Source organism: Triticum aestivum, chromosome 1D (assembly GCF_018294505.1).
Source record: "Triticum aestivum cultivar Chinese Spring chromosome 1D, IWGSC CS RefSeq v2.1, whole genome shotgun sequence".
NCBI classification, from domain to species: domain Eukaryota; kingdom Viridiplantae; phylum Streptophyta; class Magnoliopsida; order Poales; family Poaceae; genus Triticum; species Triticum aestivum.
The window spans coordinates 470529675-470555573 of record NC_057796.1 but is presented as its reverse complement, the minus strand read 5'-3'; the positions used below and the strand labels follow the sequence as shown (position 1 = coordinate 470555573).

The 25899-nt window shown below is 50.0% G+C and overlaps 3 protein-coding genes across 3 annotated transcripts; all 3 read left to right on the top strand.

Moving 5' to 3' along the window:
- The first annotated feature begins 8503 nt into the window (after window positions 1-8503).
- On the top strand, window positions 8504-11287 carry LOC123183083 (dnaJ homolog subfamily B member 4). Its single transcript, XM_044595818.1, has 3 exons — window positions 8504-8844; window positions 8935-9416; window positions 10459-11287. Exons 1-3 carry the CDS (start codon window positions 8680-8682, stop codon window positions 10895-10897), a joined length of 1086 nt encoding a protein of 361 aa, XP_044451753.1. The 5' UTR covers window positions 8504-8679; the 3' UTR covers window positions 10898-11287.
- A 4519-nt stretch (window positions 11288-15806) lies between these two features.
- LOC123160926 (dnaJ homolog subfamily B member 4-like) lies at window positions 15807-16603 on the top strand. Its single transcript, XM_044578780.1, has 2 exons — window positions 15807-16111; window positions 16231-16603. The coding sequence occupies exons 1-2, from the start codon at window positions 15807-15809 to the stop codon at window positions 16601-16603; spliced, it is 678 nt and encodes a 225-aa protein (XP_044434715.1).
- Window positions 16604-18156: 1553 nt separating this feature from the next.
- Window positions 18157-22955, top strand: LOC123183082 (protein DEHYDRATION-INDUCED 19). Its single transcript, XM_044595817.1, has 5 exons — window positions 18157-18479; window positions 18585-18733; window positions 21566-21643; window positions 21713-21990; window positions 22482-22955. The coding sequence occupies exons 1-5, from the start codon at window positions 18407-18409 to the stop codon at window positions 22579-22581; spliced, it is 678 nt and encodes a 225-aa protein (XP_044451752.1). The 5' UTR covers window positions 18157-18406; the 3' UTR covers window positions 22582-22955.
- Window positions 22956-25899: the final 2944 nt, after the last annotated feature.

Here is a 25899-nt window from a genome sequence, read left to right as displayed (position 1 = left end):
CGCCTGCACACACAACACATACACACACACACATACACAATTTTTGTTCTGTTTTTAGTTTTTAGTTTTTCTGTTTTTAGTTTTTAGTTTTTCTGTTATTAGTTATTAGTTTTTAGTTTTTTCAGTTTTTCTGTATTAATGTTATAGAAATGTTAGTTATATAGAAATGTTAGTTATATATAGAAATGTTAGTTTTTTCTGTATTAATGTTATAGAAATGTTTGTTATATAGAAATGTTAAAGAAAACTTAGTTATACAATTTTAGTTATAGAAATGTTAGAAATGTTAGTTTTAGATATGGTCGATGTTTTTTTAGTTTATTATATTTTTAGTTATAAAATTTAGAATTTGCATATAAGAAATCACAATCCAATCATTTAAAAAATGTTACTTTACTTTTGCGGCATATAGTATTTGTTGTCGACGATGCCCGGCCCGCATCCTCGCCGTCGGCCCGTTCGCGACGACGTCCTGCTGCAGAGGACCCATGTCCGGGATTGGGCTCCGCCGGGCTGGCACTGGGAGGTGCTACTTGGAGGGGCGCGACGCTTGGTGAGGAACCCGGCCTCGGGTCCCGTCGTCGACCCTGATCTCCTTTGGTGGCGTTCGCGTGGGCCACATTCGGTGCAGAGGGAGCCGGCCCCGCCGGAGGTGGTGCGTCGTCGTGTCAGGGAGGAGGACGAGCACGTTCATCGCTACATGGCTGCTATGGACGTCAGGTTCTCCAATACCTGGCAGGTTCTTTGGGCAGATGACCGGAGATATGATCATGTGATGGTTCCTTGTCTTTGGGTGTCCACCGCCCGCGCCCCAGGAACCGCGAGTGGCCTAGATTCTTCTATAGTATTCGATCTTTATTAGCTACCTAGCCAGTGATGTATTCGAGATTATATATTATTCGAGATGATGTATTCGAGATTATATATTATTCGAGACGATGTATTCGAGATTATATATTATTCGAGACGATGTATTCGAGATTATATATTATTCGAGACGATGCATATTATGTACTATATGATTCAGTTTTTCCTTATTGATTGCATCCATGCATTGTAATTTGAATACTAAATTATTTTATATTTCTTCTGTATTAGTTAAATAAAAGCTATGGCGGACAATACCGGCAGAGAGGGAGAAGAGGCCCTATTCGAGATCATACGCAGCCCTAGCAGGCCAGATGATCTGAATGAAGCAAATGACGGCTCCCAATATCTGAACAATACAGGGGAGGGTGATGATAAGATATTCGATCTCGACGACCGAGCTGATGAAGTCATGAACTATGATTATGATTATGATGACGCAGACAATGATTATGATGACGAATACAATGTTGATCTTGAAATAACAAAGACTACCGGCGAGGTATATTTATATAAGAAGGCATCTAGTGATCATCACATGTTTTTTTATTTGAAGATATATTAATGAATCGATCTTTCTTCTTTCAGCCCTCCGGATTGAGCAAATCTGCTTCTACAGACAGCAGGACAAAGCGCGGCCCGGGCAAAAAGTTGAAGGGGGGTGTAAAGTACAACATCGATTCCATCAAAGCTAGTGGCGAACCCCTAACGCCTAAGAACATTGCGAATAAGTTCGTTCGTCAGTGCGGAGTTCTTGTGAAGGACCAACTCCCGATCTCCATTCAAGAATGGAAAGAGCCAAAAACTAAACGCCCAGATGTTACTTGGGTCGACGACAGAGCAAAACAAAAGCTTTGGGAATCTCTGATGGAACATTTCACCCTACCAGATTATTTCACTGATGCAGATGTGCAGAAAGTCAAGGACGCTGCTCTTAAGAAGATGGCAATTGCATTCAACACCCACAAGAAAACTGTATGGGCCAACTACCTCACTGCAGAAAGGAAGACTCCAGAATTCAAGGGAACACTGGAGAAGCAAAGAGAACACTGGCCCGCTTTCGTGAAATTCAAGGAATCAGAATTATATAAGGAACGGTCGAGAAAAAACAAGGCCAATGCCGCAAAAAAGACGCAGTTCCATAGGCTGGGTCTAGGTGGCTACGCGGTGGCAATGCCTAAGTGGGATAAGTCTGAGCAAGAGATGGAGGATGCAGGGGTCACTCCGGTTACTAGGAGCTGGCCCCCTAGGTGCAGCACTTGGTTCTATGCGCATGGGGGGGCGTTGGACCCGAAGACAGGCCTGGTTTCGAAGAAGCAAGTCTAAAAGGAGCAGAACAAAAGTTACTTGACGCAATAGAAGATGCTCGAAAGGGGGTGTTCACGCCCAACAGAGAGAACGACAAGCTTACGCGCGCCCAGGGAAATCCTGAACACCCGGGAAGAACACGAGGCAAGGGCGTTGTTCCCTGGTATGAGGGCTTTTCGGAATGGAACGACGACTACAGGACCCGTGCAAGAAAGAAGATGGAGGAGGAGAAGAAGAGGAAGCTGGAGGAGGAGCAAAGGAAGCAGGACGCGGAACGCCTTCAAGGCCTAGAAGCAAGGCACACGGACTTGGCACTCAAATTCCAGCAGCAGCAGCAGCAGCAACAGATCAACTCACTTAGCCAGGAAAGGGGGTCTCAGCAACGGCAGCAGCAAGCGGATGATCATCCAGTATTGGATAGCACCGTCCCATCCATGCCGAGAAGCAGCGTTGGTTCCGCCCCGGGCGACGAACTGCTGGATACATACCCTGTGGATGACATCATAGAGAACACTAACTGTGAGCTACACTTCAAAATGAACAACATATCCATGAAGGTGGCAGACGCCGTTGCTTTTACAATTACCCCCGAAACAACCTTCCATTGCGCCCCGATTCTAGAGGGCTATGCTCTTGTCTTGGTTAATGAGGTGGTTGACCCATATTCGGGGCTAGATCTTGACATTCCTGGAGGTGACGACGAGGACACACTGGGAGAGGCCATACATCGTATCATCCTATGGAGAAAGGATTGCATCATCTTTCGAAGTCCACCGACACCGCGTCTGCCGACTCCTCCTTGAAGTCCGCCACCATGTCAGCAGACTCCCGCTCCTCCAAGTCCACAAACGCGTGAGCAGACTCCTGCTTCAAGTCCGGCACAGGGTCAGGCCACTCCTCCTGTTTCAAGTCTGACACCGTGTCAGGCCACACCTCCTACTTCAAGTCCAGCACAGCGTCAGACCACACCTCCTGCTTCAAGTCCGACACCGTGTCAGGCCACACCTCCTGCTTCAAGTCCGGCACAGCGTCATGCCACTCCTCCTGCTCCAACTAAGCCACGTCAGCCGTCTCCGCCGCCTAAGCAATTGCAGAAGAGACACGCCGCGGCTATGGTGCGTAGCGGTACGAGTCGAGGTAGTACAGAAAGTACAGGCGGAGACAAGCGATATAAATATGGTCCAAGCAGCCTCGCTCCTCTTCCTCAGAGGCCTTACGACATGACCGAGGAGCAAAACGATGCAATAGTGCGGGCCGAAGTGGACGCTCATTTTCGACCGAAACCGGCAACGCCGCCGAGGGAGAAAGTGCCTGAGGAAAAGATTGACCACTTCATTCGTATGGCTAGACCACCAGCTCCCAAGCCTGTTGACTCAGACTATGAGCGCCAAATCAGGAAGGCACATCGAGCACGACTACAGAAAGAAGCGAGCTCGAGCTCGAGCCAACAAGCAGCTGTCAAAAAATGCGGGAAAACCGTTCCCCAGCTGGGAGAACAGGCGGCGCAATCGACCCCCCCGCTTGTTGTGCCAACAACACATGAGAGTACGTGCGCCCAATATTATTGTGGGCAAACCGTTTACGTTCCCGAGCTGGGCGGTGTGGTAATAACCGAGGAGCATATAATGCAGGCTGAAATGCTCAAGATTACTGTTGGACAACTCCCCGAGATCGAGCCCATGTCTCCGCTTAGAGAGGAGGAAATAAAACGGAAATATGCCCGGGGCCAACCTTTGGTCGAGCCCGAGGAGGTCAAGAACCTCCCAACGAGAATGTATGAATTGCATGATTGGTACATGAAAATTACCAAGATTTCCAATCGAGAGTCCCTCATGGTGCAAGTCGAGGAAGATCATTACTTCAATAAGAAAGCTCTGTCCGTTGAGTATTCAGAACTATTTCAGTTATTCAATCAAGATGCACTCGACAAATCTATCGTCAGTTGCTATTGTCTGTAAGTGATTTATTTCTATAATTTAAGTCTCAAGCTAGCTCTAGTGCTCATTGATTGATCTTTAATTACCTGTAATTATATATCCTCATTATATATTCTTTTCTGTGGTATTATGCAGGATGAAGATGTATGAAATTAAAAAAGTTGGACGCTATGGCATTGGGTTCATTGACCCAAATACCGTTAATGAATACACATGGAAATTGGAATGGTGTAGACAAGATGTAGAGAAATGCATGCTAGAGTTCTTGAAGCGCCTCAATAGCAATGAAGATATACTACTTCCTTACAACTTCGAGTGAGTCACACTGTCTTGTACTACAAATTCTATTTTTGCTTACTAGTCAGATGTTAATAAGTGTATAGGGTTTAGGGTTATAGTTGATTGGTGTTATGCACATGCCCGCTTAATTTATACATGCAAACGTATGCGCATGCAGCTTCCACTGGATCTTGTTAGACATTAAAGTTGACGAAGGAAAAGTTGAAGTACTGGACTCACTACTTAAAAAAGATAGTGACTACAGCATCATGAAGGGGATAGTCGACAGGTTATTTCAATCATTATTAACTATATCTCGGCCTATTTAGTTCGTCATTTCCTGATATGAACTATTTTTAATAACCCCTTTATTAATTTTCTTTGCCGGCGGGCAGGGCTTGGGCAAAGTACATCAAGGTAACTCCAGGAAAATGGCGACAAAAGCTATGTTGGTATCAACCCAAGGTAAGTAATTAAGTAGTACTAGCTAGCTAGCTACCATCTCTTTAATTCTTGATTCAATACCATTAATTAATTAACATGCTTGATTAATGATTATCTGATTAAATTATTCTCGTAAAGGCCCTGAAGCAGGCGCCGGGGACTGAAGTGTGTGCATACTATGTTTGCGAGAACATTCGCATGATGGCGTCCGAAAGGGGCAAATCTGATAGACAGGACTGGGTACGTTTGCCAGAACACTATTCATAAATCTTACATGATTGTCGATATCTAGTCACACAACTAATACACATGTATATTGATCTCCTTCTTAACAGTTCAAAGAGGTGCGGGACCAGCTCCTATCAACAGAGCGCATGCGAGCACTTCAAGAGGAAATAGCCGGATTTTTGCTCGACCAGGTCATAGATCCCAAAGGAGAATACTATTACCCGCTACCGCCCCATGAACCACTTGTCATCGTGCTCCGAAGGCACCAAGGCAACATGTAGGAGAAATTGTATATATATACATGTGTATGTGTGAATAATTAATGATGGTTGTGAGACATTCGATTATATATATATGTGATCGGTTCTCCGAGAAAATCTATTTATATATATGCATAACGTGTACAATATGTAGTATCGTACAATACCAGCAAACAAAAAAGAATTAAATGGAAAACACAAAATTAATGGAAAAATAAAAATTAAAACCAAAACCCCCCCAAACATTTAGTACCGGTTGGTGCTACCAACCGGTACTAATGGTCTACCAGCACCCGGGCCTGGCTCGTGCCACGTGGTGGCACTTTAGCGCCCGTTCGTGCCGAACAGGTAGTAAAGAGGGGGGGCCTTTAGTCTCCACTCTTTAGTGCCGGTTGCAGAACCGGCACTAAAGGCCCTTACGAACCGGCGCTAAAGCCCGGTTCTGCATTAGTGGCTCCCCTACAATTGCCGACGCACCTCCCTCCTGGCCCTCACCGATGACGATGCCGACGACCGGTGGGGCGCCCAGCAGGTTTGGGGTCGGAGGATCGTAGAAGAAGCGGGCGCAAAGGACCATGCCGTAGATGCAGGCGGCGACGGTGACGACACCGAGGGTGGCAATGATGACGTAGCCCCCCGGCCCAATGTGACCAACCTGCAAGTGAAAAATACCTTAACCCATCAGCAAACCAAACACCATCAGCAAACCGAAGAACATGCATGGAGGTACTAGTACGTGGAAATGCATTTCCAAATAGGTGCAGCAACACACGAGATCGTCGTAGAACCCGCGAAGTAAAGGGGAAAAATACTAGTCAGTTTTCAATGGCTTTGGCATGCAAAGCCATCCAAACATGGAAAATAGATCCCTTGGTTGCGATAAGAGAGCTGTATATGAAGAAGCTCTATAGGTATATAACATGTTTGAGCGATACTTGACCATATTCTAATCATACAACGATATGGCTAATATATGCCACTAGAGTGCTCCAGTAATCTAAACATGAGCCAATCGTGGTTATCTTTATCGCAGTCTTTGTGGATCAGTACTCAGGTATGTGGCTAATATATTTTTTTAGAAAAGGAGGACGACCCCCGGCCTCTGCATCTGGGAGATGCATACGGCCACTTTATTGATTATTCTCGAGGACCGTACAAAGTATTACAACAATGTGTCTGAATCCACCATCTTGGCAACATATGCCGCTACTCCTATCCAATATGATGAGGGGGTGCTAGCTGGGCCACTACCCAAACCACTCACCTAAGCCTAACATCAAAAGCCGGAAGCCGAAACTCATTCGGAAGCCCCAGCCGAGCCACATACCGGGTCTGGGGCACAATCCGGTCGGACGCACTCGTGTGTCGTCGCCGCCATCTTCCACAGGTTCGTCTTCAGATCATATTGAGGCTTCTACCTTGTCTGGCCAGTCTGCCATCGACGTCCCCATGACGCCAGACAGCTTCCTCCTCCTGCACGAGTCCATCTCCGCGCATCAGACGCCGAGTCTCCACAGCACCATGCCGCCGAGATCCGCCACCATCAATGTGAAAGATGAAGCACCGCTCCACCAAATTCGCCATCCTCTAGTCCCTCGATCCCATGAACACCTCCAAGACTGACGCCCCCGAGAGGAAACGACACAAAATAGCGCCGCCGTCATCCGATCTACTGATCTAGGGTTTCCCTCGGAGATAGCAGATGGTGGCCTTGAACTTCTCCTCGGCGATGCCTTCAAGAAGGGAACGCCGCATAACAGCGCCGTCACCGCCGGCCTTGGCAGCTAGCCAAAGGCAGGTTTTCACCCAGATCTGTTCGAAGAGCCTCCATCAAGCATCGCGTGCACGGATCGCCTAGCACCGGGCCGTGGTGCCTCGCCAGATCCAAGATCAGCACCGCCACCACAGCCCGCTGTCCACCTCGCGCCGCTCAAAGAAGACACCACCCAGAACGCCGGATTGCCGCTGCCACGAGCATGCCACGCCCACCGGAGAGCTTCAGGCCGACCCCCTCCTGCTCCCAAGGACGCGATCATCCAAGGAACGCAGAGGCACGGGAACGGCCGACCCCTCCGCCTCCACCTACAACCCCTCGCCGAGACCCGCCACCACGCCGTCGGGCGCCAAGGGTCGCGCACGCCTGGGCCGCCGCCGGTTCCCGCCGAGATCCGCCGCCCCAGTCCCAACAGGAGCCGCGAGGAGACGCCCCGCCGCCGCCGTCAGCCTCACGAGCTTCGCCCGGCGGCTTCCTCCGGCGGCGGCGCGGGGCTGGGGGCGATTGGGTGGCGGCGCGCTAGGGTTAGGGAGGAGGCGCCCCCGAGTTGCCCTAGGCGAGAGCGACGCGGGGGAAGGGGGCGATTGGGTGGGCCCTGTGGCTAATATATGCAAGAACCGTTCAGCAATAACACCAGGTTATAATCATACACGCCATGCTAGCATTTAAGTCTACAATGGGCAGAAGGCGAAACATTAATATTAATGCCCGAGAGGTGCAAGCAATTTTAGAAAAGTAAAAAAGAAATGGCTTACCAGAAATAACTATGTTTACTTTCCGCCAAGCTGCAATTGACTCACTCATGAAAAATATTGATCATTCAGCACCAGGGGCATGCCTCATGAGATTGAGATGCAGCAATCAGGACTGAGTCGGTCAAAACCCACTGAAGCAACCACTGCGGGGCTAGCTGACCTGGATCCACCAGACATGATGGTAATTAGTGTGTGAACAAAAATAGTACTGTACACTGAAAAGATGTTTCTATTATGATTTAATATGTTGTTGCTCTATACTCCCTCCGTTTTAAAATAGATGACTCAACTTTGTACTAATACAATACAAAGTTGAGTCATCTATTTTGAAACGGAAAGATTACATGATAAACTTTACGTGATGAAAATCCAGATAACTTTTTTTTTGATCTAATCTGTACTCTTTATTAAACGTTCAAAATCGGCAGAATACAGATAATTTCGGGCAAAATAGCAAGCGCCCGGGAGACGCACTGGGCCGAGCACGGAGGTGCGAGGCCCTGATCAACGGGCCAGCTGCTTGCAGCGGTTAATTCCGGCCCACGACGACCAGCGCAGCGCAGCGCACGTGAGCCCGTGCGGTCTCCCGTGGCGGCCGGTCGGGAGAGCCCGCGCGCCCTCGCGCAGCTTCTGGAACCTTCCACACCCATCCCCTCTTTCCAATCCCACCTACACCCTTCCCTCTCCTCTCCAGACGCTTCTCCCCTCCCCCTTTTCTCTCCCTCCTCCGGCCTCCAGACGAGCACCAGAGAGACGAGCGCAGAGCAGATTCCCACGCGACGCGAGCGATCTCGATCGATTGACAGAGAAGAGAAGAGACGACGGCCATGGGGCTGGACTACTACAAGATCCTGGGGGTGGACAAGGCGGCGAGCGACGACGACCTCAAGAAGGCCTACCGCAAGCTCGCCATGAAGTGGCACCCCGACAAGAACCCCACCAACAAGAAGGAGGCCGAGAGCAAGTTCAAGCAGATCTCCGAGGCATACGAGGTAACCCATTCCTTCAAGATTTGATTTTTTCGATTCCGTCCGTCCGTCGATCTCGCCGCAGCAATCAATGCTCACGGTGGCTGCGCGCAGGTGCTGAGCGACTCGCAGAAGCGGGCGGTCTACGACCAGTACGGCGAGGAGGGGCTCAAGGGCCAGGTGCCGCCGCCGGGGGCCGGCGGCGGCGCGGGCGGGCCGGCGGGCGCCACCTTCTTCTCCACGGGGGCCGACGGGCCCACGGCGTTCCGCTTCAACCCGCGCAACGCCGAGGACATCTTCGCCGAGTTCTTCGGCTCCTCCAGCCCCTTCGGCGGGATGGGGGGCATGGGGGGAGGAGGCCACGGCATGCCGTCCGGCGGCATCCGGTTCTCGCCGTCCATGTTCGGCGGCGGCGGCGACCATACCTTCACCCAGACGTTCGGCGGGGGCGGCCAAGGGTACCCCGGGATGTTCGGCGGCGGCGCGCCGGTCAAGGCGGCGCCCATCGAGAGGAAGCTGCCATGCTCCCTCGAGGAGCTCTACAAGGGGACCACCAAGAAGATGAAGATCTCCAGGGAAATCGCCGATGCCAGCGGGTGAGCGCCCTCTCCTCCCCTACCTCTGATTTATGCATATATGGTCATTGGTTATTGCTCATTACGATTCCTAGATTAAGATTGGACACTGTCTTAGTTGGCCCAGATTGAACCTGGGAATTGCAATGCCTTTCTTGATTGCATCTAACATTTCAGCTGTAGTAGTGTTGATTTGGACAGTCCAGTTCTTGGGGATTATTAAGCCAGCTTTTAGATTCTAGCGTGCTCAGTCATTCAGAATTATTTAGTGTCAGTGTGAGGCATACATGTGTTGAGAAGATTAATAAGCCTGAGAAATGTGCAGTTGACCACTTGGGTCTGCCTGATTTGTTTTAGTAGACACTACAATGAACCACTTGCAGCCAATCTTTGTCTGCAGAAAATGATGCCTGAGATCTGCTTGATTCACAGCCACTGTTCCTGGTTTATTAAAACTACAATACAATTGTTAGCAGTGCAATGTCCTTTCTGGTTCCATCTAAAAGTTCACCCATGTGCTCTTTAAATGGGTAGTTATTAGGAATTCTTGAGCCACTTTAGATTTTTGGCATGTACAGACTCACTGAATCATTTAGCATTCAGTCTCATCGTGGGGTACATGTGTTCTGAAAGAACAAGAGCCGCAAATGATTTTGTGATTGCTAAACAGGATTTAGGAGCGAAGTAGGACTATATATATAGGTTAAACTTGAGAAATTTGCTTTAGTAAACATTGCAGGGAAGCCCCCGTCAGCCAGTCTCTTGTCTTTGAAGATGATGCCTGAGATTTGCTTGGTTCACAGCCACTGTTCCTAATTTATTCAAACTACAATTTTTTTGCAGTGCAATGTCCTTTTTTGTTCCATTTAACAGTTCGGTCATAGTATATGTTGTTGACATGGACAGTTGTTAGTAATTCTTCAGCCAGCTTTGGACTTTTAGCATGTTCAGTCCTTCTGAGTTATTTAGTGTTAGTTTTGGGTGCATGGTTTCAGAGGAAGAAGGAAGTGATTTTGTCTGCTAACATAGATACTAAAGCATGTTCTTCCTTAACTGTGTGCAGGAAGACGATCCCGGTGGAGGAGATCCTGACGATCGACGTGAAGCCGGGGTGGAAGAAGGGCACCAAAATCACCTTCCCGGAGAAGGGCAATGAGCAGCCCCACACGATCGCGGCGGACCTGGTCTTCATCATCGACGAGAAGCCGCACCCGGTGTACACCCGGGACGGCAACGACCTGGTGGCGACGCAGAAGATACCGCTGGCAGAGGCCCTGACGGGGTACACGGTGCACCTGACGACGCTGGACGGGCGCAGCCTGACGGTGCCCATCAGCTCGGTGATCCACCCGGGGTATGAGGAGGTGGTGCGCGGCGAGGGCATGCCGATCCCCAAGGACCCGTCCAGGAAGGGCAACCTGCGGGTCAAGTTCGACATCAAGTTCCCCGCCAGGCTCACCGCCGACCAGAAGTCCGGCGTCAAGAGGCTCCTGGGGCAGTAGAGCAGGTCTGTGTGTGTTGTTGAACTGAATGCAGGGGATGTGAGATGCTGCCTGCTTTTGGAGCATCGGCGATGATCGAGTTGGCCCTGTGGATTAGATGAGAAAAGTGTATACGACGATGTGAACTTGAAGTGCATAGATAGGTAAATCTTGGAAGTGCATTTCTTGTAAGCTTTTGGTGATCGAATGTGGTCTGCTGGACGAGCTATTTTTTGTTGTACCTGGCTTCTGTTTGGATTAGTTATGCGGTAGAGGTAATAAAATGGTTTCATGGTTGTCCAAAAAACTGCGTGTACATTTGTACGCTACCGGCTGATGTTATTACATTGCTTGTAAAACCTTGCAGACTGGAATTCGTTTAGTGATTGATTCGTCTGGGTGTGAGTGTCAGCTGACTGATTTTCTTGTTCTTCCGAAATATGCTGCTGTTGTACCGGACGAGAAGTTTACTGCCCTTTTCTAAGTGGCGTGGAAGAATAAAACTTGTAAACGACTTTGACTTGTAAATTCTGTTAAGCGGTGCGGAAAACATCCCATCGAACCTGTCAAAATAAGAATTTCGAAGCCAACCCAAAGATGCCCTATTATATATGCTAAAGACTGTTGGTGGGAGTCTAACTGCCATCGAAACTTTCATGGCTTTTTCCCGGCTAGCGCCCCGGCCGCCACCCTACTCATACAGAAAACTGCCCGTAGCATTTGTTCTCGTCCCTCTCCATTCACTCATCCTGCTCATACGGAAAGCTGCCCTGTAGTAGTATTTGTTCTCGTCCCTCTCTATTCACTCATTTCCTTTTTCTCCTCCAAAATCAGCATTGCATCTCTCTCGCCACCGCCAACCGCGCCATGAGAGCAGCGAAGGGGCGAGGGGCGCTGCACACATGGTGAACCCCGCTGACGCGTCAAAGGACACCGCTCGCCATGGGACAAGATCGGCAACCACATGTTTCCCAGCATGCAAAGACGGACATGGTGTTGCTTGCAACATGGGGCACGGCAGCTGCAACCACAACTCCAAGATGTGTTCTCGTCCCTCTCCATTCACTCATTTCCTTTTTCTCCTCCAAAATCAGCATTGCATCTCTCTCGCCACCGCCAACCGCGCCATGAGAGCAGCGAAGGGGCGAGGGGCGTTGCACACATGGTGAACCCCGCTGATGCGTCAAAGGACACCGCTCGCCATGGGGCAAGATCGGCAACCACATGTTTTCCAGCATGCAAAGACGGACATGGTGTTGCTTGCAACCTGGGGCACGGCAGCTGCAACCACAACTCCAAGATGTTACTACCACAACCGGGAGTGTTGCAACCGGCTAGTGGAGCAGCTACAACCGGCCGCACGCCGGAGTGGAGCTGGCAAGCGTCTTTGTTGCAACCATGAAGAGGCACGGCTGGAATCCTTCATGGCCAGAGCTTCAACCGGCAATGGCGAGAGCTACATCTGCAACACCCATTAGCTACGATGGCGACGATGTGTGACTCGTCAGTGTAGAAGCTGCAACCAGTCAGCGGATGCCGAAGAGCTTCGACGGTAGTAACTATGATCTGCACACTTTGCTGGAACCGGCTCTCTTGATGTTGGAACCAGCTTCTTCAAAAGCTGCGACGACCGAGTGATGAGGACATCAATACCATTATTACACCCGCTATATATACTGGACAAATTACTAGAGCTCTTGCACGCCAATTAAATTATCAGGTACTTTCGTTTCTTGGTAATGATTCTAATGTTCATGAGAATATGATGCTGCCTAAATTGGATACATTTGTTTTGCTTACAAATGAAGGGCCTGGCATGGATAAGATGGATGAACACTGAAGCAAGACCAAGCATGGAGATGATGGCATGCGCAAGGGGAACAAGAACAGAGTTACAAGTGATGATTTCAGGACTTTGAAGCCACCACAAGGAGTGCATAAAGCCTTGGACCAAATATACAAGATGACACTTCATAAATTTCGTCCAGAGGCTATTCTAGGTGTTGTGTCACCTTATTATTGGGCCAGGCCCATGTAATTTCAAAATACTTAAGTATAGGCTATTTTTAGAGTCCGTATGTGTGGGGAAACAAGAGTTAGGGTTGGTTTCGAACCTCTCCTCCAAGGGCCACGAAATTCTCCCCTCTTTCTCCATATATACAGCTCTTAGGGCGTCGTTTAGACTTTAGGTTTTGTTTAGATTAAAAGTTCGCCATAGCTGCAACTTCGCGTACTTCGTTTGTGTTCAACGAACAGACCAAGATGTCACAGAACTACACCTTCATTAATAAAGCTTTTCTCTTATATTTGCAATATCCAGATTGCAATTTCAGTTTCTTGCTTATTCTTCGTTTGCTTGCAGGAAATAGACTTTCGTGGTCAGGTTGATCGTGCTCCGGCGTGGTCAATAACCCATCGGAGTTGGTTTGTAGTCGGATCGCCAAAGTCTACTCCACCAAAAACGATAGCCATCGTCTCCTCGAAAGATCGGGCCCCTCGCCTCTATCACCAAGGAACGGCGATCTTTTTTGCTGTAACCAGCAATTCTTTTAGTCTTTTACCTGTAACCAGCAATTCTTTTAGCTGGAACCAACAGTTTGGTTTGCTACTACGATGCATCACGACGAGCAGTGGGTTCTTCATATCTACGACGGCGTGTGGAGGACAGCTGCGACCGCCAACCAGTGAATTTATTTGATGGAACCGGTGGTGATTCTTTTGCTCGAATCCGATGACGGGTGTCACTGTTTTTTCTCCGACTTGTGTGAGATTTTGCTACGACCGGCAACGATTTTTGCTGGCAACGGCGTCAACTCCGTGTTGCATCGGATGCGGCCATGGCTGTTGGCGATAGTGGTGACCTGTCGAAGGACAAGCGTTGGTGGCCCCGGAGGAGCGCGGGCGGCCTGCGAGCGCGCGTGCTTCGATGGCGGGTGCGGGCGACTGAGGAGGAGCGAGGCCGTGAGAGCGAGTGGGGCGGTGGCAGGAAGACGAAACCTCCAGATCCGACGATTAGGCGCGTGCGAATCGAACGGCTCTCCATTGACCGGCGGAAGCCTTGGCTGGTCGACTGGCGCATATCAGTGCCAATTTTTTTTTGAATGAATTTAACATAAGATAAGGGAAGGGCTGCGGACAAATCAGAGAAGGTGGCGGGCACTTTCCGTGGACCCACACTCTCAACGAATACAAACACGCCATGCCGCACACGGCTGCCAATGCCGGACAAACTCGTGCCGCCGAACCAGAAAAAGAAGCGAGCCAACGTATCCCATGCATGCATGCGTCCACGCGCCGCCCATGTGCCGCAACGTGTCATGCACTGGCGGAGCTTCCGCAAGGCCGAGTGGGCCGTGGCCCGCCCAGGTCTGGAGCAAAACTTTTTTATATATGTATGAAGCCAGCCGACCAGCCCAGCCCACCACCAGTACGCAGGTGCAGCCCACAACCGATACACACATCTCAGCCTCTCTGCATCTGCCCGCACAGCCGCACGTCTCTGACCGCCGTCTCTTAGCGCAACCGCCGGCTGCCACGATGCCCGCCGCCGGCCGGCGCCGCCCACGGGCGCGGCGCACATCAGTCCCTCCCTTCCCTAGTTCCCTTCATCCAACGCCCCACCCGCACCACCACTCCTTAGCCGACCCACGCACGGACGCGCCCACGCAGCCGCGAGCAGGTTAGCCGGCGACGGCGGCGACCGTGCGAGGGCGAGGCAGTGAACTGCCAACTGGGAAAATCCTTCTCTGAATCCTTACAAGTTGCGAAGGTAAATCGATTCAAATCATCCCAATTTTATCCCCCTGAACTGAACATAGGTCATCGTTCATTGAAATTGAATCATCCCCAAAATTCCCAATTGGCTGAATATTTCACTGAAGATCATACTAGTTTAGTGTCAAGTGTCCACAGACCACAGTAGATGGTTTCTAATTTAGTAGGCAAGTTTTGTTTCCACAGTTGAGCAACTGGCCTTGCTGTAGCATAAATAATTCATTCCATTGTGTTTACAGGTTACAAGTTGAGGTCTAGGCAGCCATGGGCAAGGCCAGTCAGCGAAAAATCGATTTGGTTTTCAAAAGAAAAAGAGATGATGACATGATTGGAGTTGAGGAAGATCCTTCACCAATGGCAGATCGACCTTTGACAATGCTTGAAATTGAACAGCCACACCCACACAGAGCCAAGATGAAGGTCTTCATGTAAATGAACCTATAACATTCCAAGGTGTTTCTTTGTGACGCCAACCTTGCCTCGTTTCTTTGTGGGGGCCGCTGGTATACGATGACGCGCGTCAGGTGGCTCGTTCGGTGATCCCTCGTGACGCCAACCTTGCCTCGTTTCTTTGTGGTTCATCTTCGGAGTCGGAGCTGCGTTGTCTAATGTGGATTGTATGGAGTGTTTTGTTGCAGCCATTAGGGTTGATGTTTTTCTTTTTCTTTTGATCTTCAGATCTCCTGGTCCTAGGACCTTCACCACCTTGTTGTTTCCGTTGCTTTCTGCTATTATCAATGAATGCCAGCGACGCTGGATCTTTCAAAACATTCCAAGGTGTTGAGTTCTTGCAACGAGACCCAGGATTAGGCCTGCAAATTTGGCAATATCCACCCGAACAAAGAGATAGTGTGCGGAGAGCATATTTGAACAGAAGGTGTGTGGTGACTATATCTATTGAAATAGTATACATGCTTTAGAATTTGAAGAATATTGTGCTCTTTGGCCCGCCCAACTTTTTTTTCCAAGCTCCGCCACTGGTGTCATGCATGCCGGTGAGAGAGGATAAACGACGACGGCGAGATGAGCGGCGGGCGGGAATGATAAGAGCGCCGGTGAGAGAGAGAGGGAGAGAAACACGGCATGCTTCTCAGCTCTCACTCTCTCCTTCACTTGAGCTCTTTGTCCTCGACGGCAGAACAATCCGGCGGGATACATGCAGCGCGGTCGGCGGCACGGCGAGAGGGCAGCGCGGCAACCGGGGGCAGGCGGCGGCGTGTCGTTATTGGGGGACGATTTCTTCGATCTGTTCGACTCCGCCGGATTCGAGGACGACGATCTCTTTGGCTCGCCCAGGTCCAGCCCGTCGGCACTCGGCTCGGTGCTCGGCGGCGAGAGGCCGGTGAAGGCGGCGCCGATAGAGCACAAGCTGCCGTGCACCATGGAAGAGCTTTACGCGGGGACAACCAGGAGGATGAAGATCACCAGGCTCGTCGCCGACGCCGACGCCAGTGGCACCGGGTGAGCCGCCTCCATTCCATAGCCCTGCTTCAGACCCCTGCACTGCATGTAGATCCTTCTTGTTGAACGCCATTACCATGCCACCCGTACGTGGTGACCGCACTGCACTCTGCACGCAGGGGAACGGTCCCGGCAGAGGACATCGTGACGATCGAGGTGAAGCCGGGGTGGAAGAAGGGCACGAGGATCACCTTCCCGGAGCGGGGGAACGAGCGGCCCAACACGGTCCCGGCCGACGTGGTCTTCGTCGTCGACGAGAAGCCGCACCTGGTGTTCGCCCGGGACAGCGACGACCTCGTCGCGACGTGCAGGGCGCCCCTGGCCGGGCGCGCCATGCACCTGACGGCGCTCGACGGGCGCGGCCTCACGGTGCCCGTCAGCAGGTCGGCGGTCCGCCCGGGGTGCGAGGTGGTGGTCCGCGGCGAGGGCATGCCCGTCCCCAGGAAGCCGTCCAGGAGGGGCGACGTGCGGGTGAGGTTCGACGGCAACTAATAAATAAGCTCCCGGCGGCTGACAGATGGTCGGGCGTGAACCGGCGACCGGAGATGGTGTGTTGAGGCATCTGCGGGGAGATGCTGTGACTGTGACGAGGCCTCTGTGTGTGTGTGTGTTTTTTTTTTTAAGCATCAGTACAGACACAAGCGCTCATATATACGCGCATACACTCACCCCTATGAACGCACACACGTACACCCTACCCCTATGAGCACCTCCGAGAGACTGAGCTGGCATATCATCTTGAGATTTACGAAGCCATCATAGGCGCCTCGTCGTTGACGGGAACGTCTCCTCCCACTGAAAGCGCATCGCCGGAAATCCTGAAATAAATTCAGGAATAATGCGAGCACCAGGATTTGAACCCTGGTGGGTTGGGAATACCATTGTCCACCTAACCATCTCAACCACAGGTTGATTCGCGTTGTCGTGTACAGTATGCTTCGAACTTTGACTGAAGACGTGTAAAATCTTGTGAACCGGTCACCGCACATAGCCCACCCCGTGCGTGTGCTCGCGCCAAGGGTCCTCCTACCCGGTCACGTCGCGATATTTTTTTATTGGAGTTGGAGTTGGATCACGTCGCGATATCTTTCGAGTAATCAACACGTCATAGTCACACCATGACATCAAAGTCATCCGTTAACACGCACTGTCTTCATTTTTATTTACTACTCTTCGTATTAGCTTTGCCTTGAATCAAACTTTGAAAGTTTTGATCAGTCTATAAAAAAGACTCTTACTATCTACAATATCAAATTAATACCATTAGGATCATGCATCATTGAAAATATTTTCACGTTAGATATACCTGTTATTATAAATGATTATTATATTTTTTTCATAAACTTGGTCAAACTGACTTAGGACAAAGCAAAGCTTTTTTTTTTTAGAGAAGGATCATCTTTGTTATTGGTTGCATGTAGGAGAGAGATTGAATTAATGGACAGCTAACCAACGATTCAGCCACAAGTCCCACTGTACCTTGGTCCTAGAGAATTTGTCTTTGAGACTTTTAATCCCGGACGGAGGTTGTATTTAACATCTTAAGCAATACACGTATATTTCACACAACTTTCAATTATGCCAGCCACAATTTCATCAATTTCAAAAAAAAGAAAAAGTGAAAATTGTGTGAATATATGAATTATGCTTGGAAAATATCAGAAAGAAAAATGATTGAACGAGCCGCAGATCGCAGCCTCGCGCCGACCTCCCCCGGTGGCCCGCACGCAACCCACACGGAACCCCTCGACCGTTCGCCGCTGGACCGCAGGCAGGCAGCGTCACTGCCACGCGTGCTACGGAACCATGGGGCGGCACGAGACCGGAGGTCCTTTCTTCCACGGGCGGAACGGCCCACCACCGGCCGCGGCACACGCAAACGGTGGACCGACCGTGGGCGTCGCCACTGGGTGCCAACTCGCGCGCGCCATGTATAATTTTTAACGGCGGTGCGCGGGTGGTAAACGCAAACGACGACGACGACGATCCGATGACGCGGTGGGGGACGGCGAATAATAAAAGCTCTATCCCTCACTCCTCCTCCCCTCCCCTCCCCTCTCTGCCTGTCCCCTACACATCTCATCTCATTCCCCCACCTCCCGTCCCGATAAGGCGGACAGCGACCGCGCGCGCGAGAGAGAAGCTCCCGGCTCGCCTCCTCCTCCCTCCCCTGTCTCCTCTCCCGGCTCCATCCATCCAGCGGGAGGAGAGGGCAGGCGGAGGAGGGACGACCGCCGCAGGCCAGAGGCCGTACCTACCTACCTATCTATCTATCTATCTATCTAAGCCGCCGGAATGGACTCGGAGCACTGGATCTCGCGCCTGGCCGCCGCCAAGCGATTCTACGCGGCGCAGCTCGGCCACGCCGGTACGTCCTGCTCGCGGCCCGTGCCCCCCGGGATCGATCGATTGATTGATTGATTGGTTTGGTTGGCTGATTGATTTGCCGGTTCTTGCGTGCGGGCGTGCGCAGATCGGGCGGGGATGGACGAGCTGGACATGGACGGCGACGAGAACGCGGGCAGGCCCGACTTCGCCTGCCCCTACTGCTACGAGGACCACGACGTCGCCTCCCTCGTCGCGCACCTCGAGGAGGACCACCCCTTCGAGCCCCACGCCGCGGTCAGTCCCGATTTACCTCCTCCTCCTCCTGCTTGGATTGTTATCTAGAGAAGAGATCCATGGAGTCCCTAGTATACCTTTCAGTGGGTGGCCTGGAACAAGAACGAGAGCCCTCCCTCTTGTTCAGAGGGCCGTTGACCTGGACGACCCAATGAGTCCTCCTCCTCCTCCTCCCCTTCTTCTTATCTCTTGTATCTTGCGAATTGGAAGAACAAATATGGTTTGTTTTGCTAGAATATAACATGGTTTGCATAGTGCTCTGGCCTGGCAAATGATTTTAGAGGTGCAGAAGGGCAGGATTTTTGGCCTTGGTCAGTGTTCTAGGAGTAGAAAAGGTTGATCATGAAATCTGGAGATGGGAAAAAAGTGTAGCTTTTGGCATTTGTTTGCTGTCGTAAAATCATGCCATGATTGCTTGACAAAACTATATATGCTGATAAACCGTGGCTAGGAGTAGAAATTATGAGGACCAATAATTTAGTTTGGACGCGATTAACAGTTATCAGTTTCGCGAACAGATGTTCCATTTCATATGTCAACATCTCCTTTTATTCAGAACAAGAGTGGCTAACATGGAACATAGAGTGATGGGAACGGAACCTTGATCTTCTCCCCTGCGCAGTGCAGACACTTTTCATGTCAGCAGCTCTCCATCGATGCACACCGTATAGACCATTCTATGATTCTTTCTATTAGGAACAACGCAGAACAACATTCATATGTGAGATAAAATCAATAAATTGAAGAGAAAGCAACTTGCCCTGTTGGTAAAGTCAGTAAATAGACCAGGTGTTGTTTTTGACATCAACTAATTTCACCTGTTGCTCAGAGAAGAAGTTAGTTTGACATGTTGTTTATCGGTTTGTGCCTGTCTAGAAGGAGAAAAAAATAGATTGTCCTGTTGTTTATCGGTTTGTACCTTTTTTTTTTTGCGAATATTATCGGTTTGTACCTGGCTGCTTGGATTACTAGAGATTCAGAGAAGATGGAGTTCATACTGCTTTAAGTGGCCTGGAGAATGAGAAGAGCTCTTGTTCAGAGGGGTGTTGACCTGGACGACCGAATGAGTCTTCTCTTTTTTTCATCTCTTGTCATCTTGGGAATTCGAAGTACAGATATGGTTTGCTTTGCTAGAATATCATCGTCATAATGCTCTGGTCTGGCAAATGATTTTAGATGCGCAAAAGGGGTTAGGAACTTTGGCCTTGTGCGGTAGAAAAGGCTGGTCATGAATCTGGAGATAAAAAAGGTGGAGCTTTTGGCATTTGTTGCTGCTGTAACTCATGCCATAATTTCTTGACAAGAAGAAAACATTGGCCTGATAAACTCTGACTAGGAGCAGGAATTATGAGGAGAAATTGTTTAATTTGAACTCAAGGGACCGTTATCAGTTTCTTGAAAGATGTTCAATTACACATGTCAACATCTCATTTTAGTCAAAACTAGATTGGTTAGCGTGGAGAGTGATGGGAACCGAAGCATGGTCTCTTCTTTGCCCGGTGTATTTACTCTTCATGTTGGCAACACTCCGTCAATGCACACTCTGCTGTGTACACCATTCTATCTGTTAGGAACAACAAAGTAGAACAGTCATGTTATTATTGTTGCAATGAAGAGGGAGTTTATTACTCTTGAAGAATTGGTAACATCAATAAATTGAGGAGAACTCAACTTATCCCCTGTTTTGTTAGAGTCAAGTAAATGAGGGTGTGGTTCTATGCAGCTTTAAATGTACTGCATATAGATCAAGTGTTTTTTTTTTACTTCAATCAATTTCACCTGTTCCTTGGAAAAGAAAAGTGATTGACCTGTTGTTTGTCAGATTCTGCGTGTCTAAAAGTAGAAATGAAATTTTGAAATTTTTCAGAAGTTCTATCTTTGAGTGGCCTGGAACAAGGAACGAGCCCTCTTGTTCAGAGGGGCTTTGATCTGGACGACCAAATGAGTCCTCTCCTTTTTTTCTTTATCTTGTCTCTTGGTAATTGGAAGTAGAAATATGGTTTGCTATGCTAGAATATCATGGTTTGCATAATGCTCTCGCCACCTAATGAGTCCTCTTCTTCTTTTCTTTATCTTGTCTCTTGGGAATTGGAAGTAGAAATATGGTTTGCATAATGCTCTCGCCACCTAATGAGTCCTCTTCTTCTTTTCTTTACCTTGTCTCTTGGGAATTGGAAGTAGAAATATGGTTTGCTATGCTAGAATATCATGGTTTGCATAATGCTCTGGCCTGGCAAATGATTTTAGATGGCCTTGATCAGCGTCCTTGGAGTAGAAAAGATTGATCATGAAATCTGGCGACAGAAAAAAAGTGTAGCTTTTGGCATTTGTTTGCTGCCATAAACTCATGCCATGATTGCTTGATAAAATAACAATATACGCTGATAAACTGTGTCTCGTAGTAGGAATTATGAGGAGCAATAGTTTAGTTTGAACGCAAATAGCAGTTATGGAACATAGAGTGATGGGAATTGAACCATGATCTTCTTCCTGCCCAGTGCAGTGGTAAAGTCAATAAATTGAAGAGAATGCAACTTATCCTGTTGGTAAAATCAGTAAATAGACCAAGTATTGTTTTTGGCATCAATTAGTTTCACCTGTTGCTTGGAAAAGAAATTAGATTGACTTGTTCTTTATCGGTTTGTGCAAGTCTAAAAGTAGAGACAAAGTATTTTTTTTATATCAATTAGTTTCACCTGTTCCTTGGAAAAGAATTGATTGACCTGTTTTTGTTATCGGTTTGTGCGTGTCTAACAGTAGATATGAAATTTTGAAACTTGTGATGTTTTTGCTGTTATAGTATTCTTATATGGTTTACCTCCCTCGTTTCAGCCTTGCCCTATCTGCTCCGAAAAGGTTTCTAAAGACATGCTTAACCATATCACCATGCAACATGGGTACTTGTTCAAGGTAACTCCCCTCCTTCATCCCCTGCTCCCCTCTCTCATATGAGCTTCTTTAACTTTGGACCATGTGCAGAATCGCCGCAGGTTGCGCAGATTTGCTGTTCCAGGCAGCCAGTCGCTCTCTCTGCTGAGCCGGGATCTACGTGAAGCCCATTTGCAGGTGCTTCTGGGAGGTGGTGGACATAGGTCGAGCAACAATAATGCCACAAATATTTCAGCTGATCCTCTTCTGTCATCATTTGGCCTTAGCTTCCCAACATTAGATGCTGAGGAAACATCAAAATTGTCTACTCCTGCTCAGAGTGATGTACCAGTGCTAAAAGAGACAGCTGCTCGGCCGTGGCGGTCAAGGTAAATACTTGCTTATACTGTGAATATTATAGATTTTGTCGCGACCATCTTCTTCCTGTTACTCTCCTATTATATATTTATAGATCTAGTGGTCTGTTGCCAGAGGAACTGCCTTTATGCCAACTATTCCTCTAATGCACCGTGGCGATGTTTATTTTCAGTACATCTTTTATATAATCTGTTCAGATCACGAGAAATCTGTTTATACATAATTTAGTCAGATCATGGAAAAATCTGTTTTGACCATGAAAACTGAACTCGTTAGTTCTAGATAAACGAATGCTTATTGTCGATGATAACTGATGACAGCCTTGCACTAAATAAGTACATTAGTAGCGTTGGTTTGACTTGACAGAGAGCATGTGTAGCTGCAAACCTTCACTTTGCTTACTAATGAAGCAATGAGTGGGTTTTCTGGGCGATCACTTGCTAGAAATCTTTAGTGAAACTTTACAATTCATTCAGTGACCCGCTTGATTTTGTCTTGGCAGTATTGACTCGTCGCTCACAAGGGAAGAAAGGGAGCAAGCCAGCGTGAGAGCGATGTTTGTGCAAGACCTGCTGCTCTCCACCCTATTCAGAGACCAATAACTGAGAGGCGAGCCGATGTTACCGCTACCCGGGTGCCCCCTGGACCCTAATGCAGACTCCGAAAGGTCGGTGCCCCCAGACCAAGTTGCCGAATGTGACATCCATGGAAGATAGATAGGGTTTGGCACCCCAGCGAGGAAGGAGGTGCATCAGAGTCGATGTGGGCATGAGGTGTCCTAAGTTATTTGTAGCCGGTCTTTGTGTTGAGTTCCATCTCAGTTATCGCGATCTCGCAGGTGACAGATGTCTGCGCAGGTCGCGGTTGTGTCTGTACCGTACCGTACCGCTGCTTCTTTGTTTGAAAGCATTGGTTTGTTGTACCAGTCACATAATAATGAATGTTGCTATGCAACAGCAGAAGGCTTTGCAGTTTATTTCTGGTGTTGGTGTCGATGCGGTTTACAGTGTGCTTCTTGTTTTACATTACAGTTTAGAGCAACTCCAATGGGGCGACCCATTTCGTCCGCTGGCGTCCGTTTGGGTCGGCACGGACACAAAGGTGGTCCAACGCGTCGACTCAAACGGACGCGCGTCCGCTTGGCTTTCGCATGGCGACCCATTCCTGACCCAATTTTGAGCCGGATTTGCGTCGGTGTGGACATGAGACGGACACGCGCGCGCCTACTCCTCTCTCCGGGCCCGCTAGTCGGTGGCAGCCACCACCATTTTCCCCATTTCACTTAAAAACCCTCCGCCCGCGCGCGCTTCCGCCCCTCACCCGCCATGAACGACGACCTCGACGGCGCCGCCGGCCTCGCCTCCCTCGCCTCGTCCGGCAAGACAACCACCCCCTCCGGCAAAGGCAAGCCTCGTGCCCCGCGCAAGACCGTCGCCATGCCCAAGCCAAAGATGGTGCTGACGCCCGAACAACGGGCAAGGGAGTCGGCCAAGAGGAAGGGTCGGAGGCACCCTGCGGACGCGAAGGATGAAGCCGTCGCGGCTGCAGCCGTCGCCGCCGCCGCGCAGCAGGAGGTCACCAACGCCCGCGTCGCGGCGACAACGAGGGAGGCGCTCTACATGCTAGGGATAAACCCTAGCCAGCACAGCCTCCTCAACGCCGCCGTCGCCGCGGCCAGCACTGGCTCATCGGTGTTCCCTCGGATGGTGCAGCCGGACTCGCCCCGCGCGTCGGCTTGCAACCCGATGCCCGGCTTCCACGTGTACCCGCGGGCCTCTCGCCTCTTCAGGGAGTGCTCGCCCGACGTGAGCGTGGTCGCGCCTTCCACGCCCGCGCCCGCGCCCATCGACCTCAATGCCACCCAGGTGGCCGATGGCTCGTCATCCAGAGGCGCGAGGAAACGCGCACGGCAGACGCCGGCTGGCGTGCTCCCGGATGCCCGCAACCTATTCGAGGGAATGCCGTCCGTCGTCGACGAGGATTACATGCAGAACCTCATCTTCGAGGGCGGTGCGCCGGTCGCTGGCTACGATCCCGACGAGATACAAAGCCAGGACGGCCGCGTGGCGTTCACGCCAGCCGCTGGCTATGATCCCGATCAGGCGGCCTTCATGCGTGATCAGGTCGGCATGGACCTGGACGGCTTCCCACTCGACCACTAGTTTCCGGACGACTACGGGCAAGAGGAAGAGGACGAGTGCGACATCGAGGTGGAGCCTTTGTTCGAGGACGAGCTCGCCAACCAAGCCGCCGGTCCTAAGCCGAAGCGCAAGAGCAAGCGCACGAAGGCATACACGGCTGCCGAGGACAAGCTTCTTTGCGAGTGTTGGCGAGACATTGGACAAGACCCCAAGACGGACGCCGAACAAAAGCATTCAACACCGTGTCGTCAAGGAAGAGGACGTGGTTCGAGAAGATGTAGGCCGACATTCTTAAGTTCGCCGACGAGTGATCTCGTGGCCGCAAGCGCCTTCCTTTTTTGCATGCCGGCTTGTGTGCTGGCATGACCACGAGGCCGCGATGGCGTGGTCGAACTCAAGTCCCACCCCTTTTTGTGTGATGGCATGTGTGGCGGCCGCTGGCGAGTACGCCAGCATGAACTGCGGTGATATTTTTTGAAGCCGGCAATGTATGCCGGCGCTGGCATGATGCCGGCATGATCTGTGGCCGTGGGCCTTTAAAAAAAATTGAGTGCGAACATGAAATTGATTGGCGCGTTGGGTGCAGTGCCGACCTAAATGTAAAATTGGATGGACGTCGGGCGGGCGACCGATCCAAACAAATAAAAAACGAACAAATGCGCCGTCTGTTTGGGTCGGCCTGTTGGAGTTGCTCTTATTATCATGACAGTGGAAGCTGTACTGCGCGATGTTCCCGATGGTGCCCGTGGACCCCTACTACTCATAGTCCGCCTGGCCGAAGACGCCCAGGCCGAGCATCAGCATTACGTCTGGCACGTTCTTCTGGAACAAAGACTTGGTGGTCGCCCCCGTCACGTCGTAGCACGATCTTGACGGACTCGTGTAGCTGGTCGTGTCCTCGTCGCAGAGGATCAGCGGCGTTTTCACCGAGCCCTGCTCCGTCCGTCACGGCGGCTCGGGCCGGCCGCCCAAGTTGAGCGCAGAGGAGGCCTCACTACTAGGAAAAGGGCTATAGATAATATGGACACTAATGGCGGACCAGACATGCGGTGCGCCACTACTATATAGCAGTGGCGCACCGTGTGTTGGTGCGCCATTAGTGTTATAGGCACTAATGGCGCACCACAGCCATGGTGCGTCACTACTAACAAATTTTCCTTTTTTTTCCAAAACTACTAATGGCGCATCAGGGCACAGTGCGCCATTACTAGTTTTAACAAGTAATGGCGCACCAGTCACCCCGTGCGCCACTACTAACCAATTTTTTTTTCTTTTTTCCAAAAATACTAATGGCGCACCAGGGCACAGTGCGCCATTACCCCGTGCGCCACTACTATCATTTTTTGTCTTTTTGGCAAAACTACTAATGGCGCACCGCCAGCTGGTGCGTCATTAGTAACCAGGGTTACTAATGGCGCATTTGTGGATGATGCGCCATTAGTAACCTGGGACCAGCTAGATATTTTGAACAACCACCCACACACTCACTTTCCCCACTTCATTCTCTCCACCTCCTCCTCCAAGCTTGTCTCGGCTGCCTCCTCCTCCTCACCTCATTTGCACCATAGATTCATCTAAATTAAGTGGTTAAATTACCTTTTTTTGATAGGTAAGTAAGGGGAAAGCTTTCTTTGTGTTGTAGATCTACTTTTTTCTCCCTCCAACAACGTGCACATGCACTTTTTATGGCCTAGCTAGATCTATGTATGTTTGTGGTGTTGCATATATGTTTGTGTTTGCAGGTACCGGTATTTGAAATGCGATAGTTGCCAATATTTT

Excerpts from the sequence above, each read along its gene's own strand:
- LOC123183083 (XM_044595818.1), top strand. The coding sequence starts at position 8,680 with ATGGGGCTGGACTACTACAAGATCCTGGGGGTGGACAAGGCGGCGAGC. Across the intron at positions 8,845-8,934 it reads AGATCTCCGAGGCATACGAG|GTGCTGAGCGACTCGCAGAA; the intron begins GTAACCCATTCC and ends GGCTGCGCGCAG. Across the intron at positions 9,417-10,458 it reads GAAATCGCCGATGCCAGCGG|GAAGACGATCCCGGTGGAGG; the intron begins GTGAGCGCCCTC and ends AACTGTGTGCAG.
- LOC123183082 (XM_044595817.1), top strand. The coding sequence starts at position 18,407 with ATGGACTCGGAGCACTGGATCTCGCGCCTGGCCGCCGCCAAGCGATTC. Across the intron at positions 18,480-18,584 it reads GGCGCAGCTCGGCCACGCCG|ATCGGGCGGGGATGGACGAG; the intron begins GTACGTCCTGCT and ends GGGCGTGCGCAG. Across the intron at positions 21,644-21,712 it reads AACATGGGTACTTGTTCAAG|AATCGCCGCAGGTTGCGCAG; the intron begins GTAACTCCCCTC and ends GACCATGTGCAG.
- LOC123160926 (XM_044578780.1), top strand. The coding sequence starts at position 15,807 with ATGCAGCGCGGTCGGCGGCACGGCGAGAGGGCAGCGCGGCAACCGGGG. Across the intron at positions 16,112-16,230 it reads GCCGACGCCAGTGGCACCGG|GGGAACGGTCCCGGCAGAGG; the intron begins GTGAGCCGCCTC and ends CTCTGCACGCAG.